Below are 2,300 nucleotides of genomic sequence, written 5' to 3' on the forward strand. Positions count from 1 at the left end.
AACTTTGCTATAAGAAATTAAAAACTTTTTACTCTAAATTCAGTAGACAACATCACACCAAAAAGGAAATAAAATTAACAAGCCTTTTTTATCTGCAACTTTTAATATAGACAGTATTATTTTTCATTAGATGCTGAGGGGTTTTTTAGACATTATGGACAAACATTTTAGAAAACCTATAAGCCAGCACACCAGGTTTTCCCTAAATGGGAGCTTTTCATGTTTGGACTGTTTTTATTGGAAACAGACAATGCAAAGTTTGTGACTAGTTTTACTTGAGTGAAATTCTGTAACCTTCCTAAAGCAGAGGAACAAAAAATACTGATGATTCAAGAGCAATAGAGTAATTTCAATTAACAGTTTATAAGAGCAGTAATTAAAAAAAACACTGCAGGTTTCTCCAGACAGTATTTTTATTTTTCTTGCAGTAACCTGGGAACTAGAAAGCATGGGAAGGAAGCAGGGAGGGAATACTTTGCCTAAGTAAGAATGTGTGACAAGAGGAACAAAGTTTAAGAGTCCACCTTGGAGAGCTGGCCAGCCTGGCACAGGTAAATCCAGCTGCAGGCTGAGCATCCAGCTGAAAACAGCAGCTTCCTGGGAAGGACAGAAACAGGCAGGACAAGGAGCAGCACCCACCTTGCCACGAGCAGTGTCTTGTGCAGGTCATCAGCTGTGATGCTCTCGGGGTCGTTCTTGCGCATCTCTACAAAGTCCTCTTCCACTGCCTGGGGACAACAGTGGAGTGATGGAGCAAAACAGAACCCTCATGTAGAGACAAGCTTTCAAGGAGTTGAACACCTCAACTACCTTTACATTACAAGACAGTATTTCAACTCATTGCTGTGCAGAGCCTGAGCAAAACGAGGCTACTTGTCATCTTTGAAAAAAACTGGTTTTCAAAATCAATATTCCATGTAGTGTTTCTTATTTGTACTATACTTATTTCAGTGAATACTTTACAAATCCTTAAAGGTATGTTCAGGACATGAAAACACTTCTGGTTTGGTTTTTAGAAAACTTGAAGGAGAATCACCAACAGGGAGAGCAATGGGAAAGTACTGTAACAGTCTGTTAAGGTGCTTTCTATCCAAATATACAGTTGAAAATGTATTAGTGGAGTCTTCCCTACCTTGGTCACTTCATCAGATATACTGTAGTCCAGCAGCCTCAGCAAGCTCAGGTAAATTCGGAATTTGTTGAGCACAGAGGGGAGCACTGCTGTCAGGAGGCTGCTCATGTACTCCTCCATGTTTGGGGGGATTATCTGGGGTTGTAGGTGGACTTGGCAATCTGACTGAAAGAGAAAATTACACACCATCTCTTGCCACATCCCATCGTTTTCTATTCCAAAACCAATTTACTCTCAAAGCCAACAGAAGTCACTACTTCCCAGAATTAAGGTAAGACAGTTCTTTATATATTCCACTGTTCAGTGTGCAGCCCTCACTGAAGCAGGAGCCAGCTCCACTCAGAGGCAGGAGAGCGAAGGCTCAGCTGATCGAGCTGGAATGCCAGAGATCAGATGTTGGCAAGCTTAGGCTACTCCAGGGGCAGTGCCAGCTCTGGGGCTCTGCTCCTGTGCCCACCACCTCAGACACTGCTTTGAGAAGGGCCCATATCTGCAGCCTTTGCCCCTCACTGGGCCGTCACTGCCTCGCCATCCCCGTTCAGCCGAGGAGGGAACGCCCATCTCCTGCTTCTCCCATGAAGAGGTTTGGGGCTGGGCTGGAGCCAGAGGGAGGAGGCAGCAACCAGTGCCAGTGTCACCCGTGCCCTGTCACAAGGCAGGGTTCCTGTCTGCACTTGTCCCTGGCAGGGCTGCCCTGGGCAGGCAGCTGCCACCTGCAGTTCCCACCAAATCCATACCGGCAGCAGGGATCGGCCCTCGGAGGTGATCAGCACATTAATGTTGCAGGGGAATTCCATCCGGTGGTAATTGAAGTCATAATCCACCTTCTGCCAGGTGATCAGATTGCCCAGTGCTGTCACGTTATGGACACCTGCAAAAGGAGGAAGAACAAACCCCCTGAGCACTGGACCTAAACAAATGAAGTCAGAGCTGATTCTTGTTTCAATCTGTCTTTAATGAGCAGTTACCAGAAGAATTCTTGCAAGCTTCCTGTTTCTTCTGGGGTCTGTGGTGTCTTCCAGACAGACACAACCATTTCTTAAGATCAAAACTAAGGATTCCTAATTTCAAGTCTACATTTTATCTGGCTTAGTACGTGTTCACATGTGTTTCTATTGGCTCTACAAAGCCAGACAACTATTTACAGAGAAAAACCAAACAAATCTCT

The 2,300-nt window shown here is 44.9% G+C and overlaps 1 protein-coding gene across 1 annotated transcript; it reads right to left on the minus strand.

Moving 5' to 3' along the window:
- Positions 1-588: 588 nt before the first annotated feature.
- Positions 589-2,003, minus strand: LOC113962415 (mini-chromosome maintenance complex-binding protein-like; the record flags this gene model as incomplete). Its single annotated transcript, XM_027673168.1, has 3 exons — positions 589-728; positions 1,133-1,297; positions 1,870-2,003. Coding segments are annotated over 3 exons (439 nt in total), but the record flags the coding sequence as incomplete, so codon positions are not given.
- Positions 2,004-2,300: the final 297 nt, after the last annotated feature.

This window comes from Neopelma chrysocephalum, unplaced genomic scaffold (assembly GCF_003984885.1).
Source record: "Neopelma chrysocephalum unplaced genomic scaffold, ASM398488v2 Primary Assembly neopelma1_161874, whole genome shotgun sequence".
NCBI lineage: Eukaryota > Metazoa > Chordata > Aves > Passeriformes > Pipridae > Neopelma > Neopelma chrysocephalum.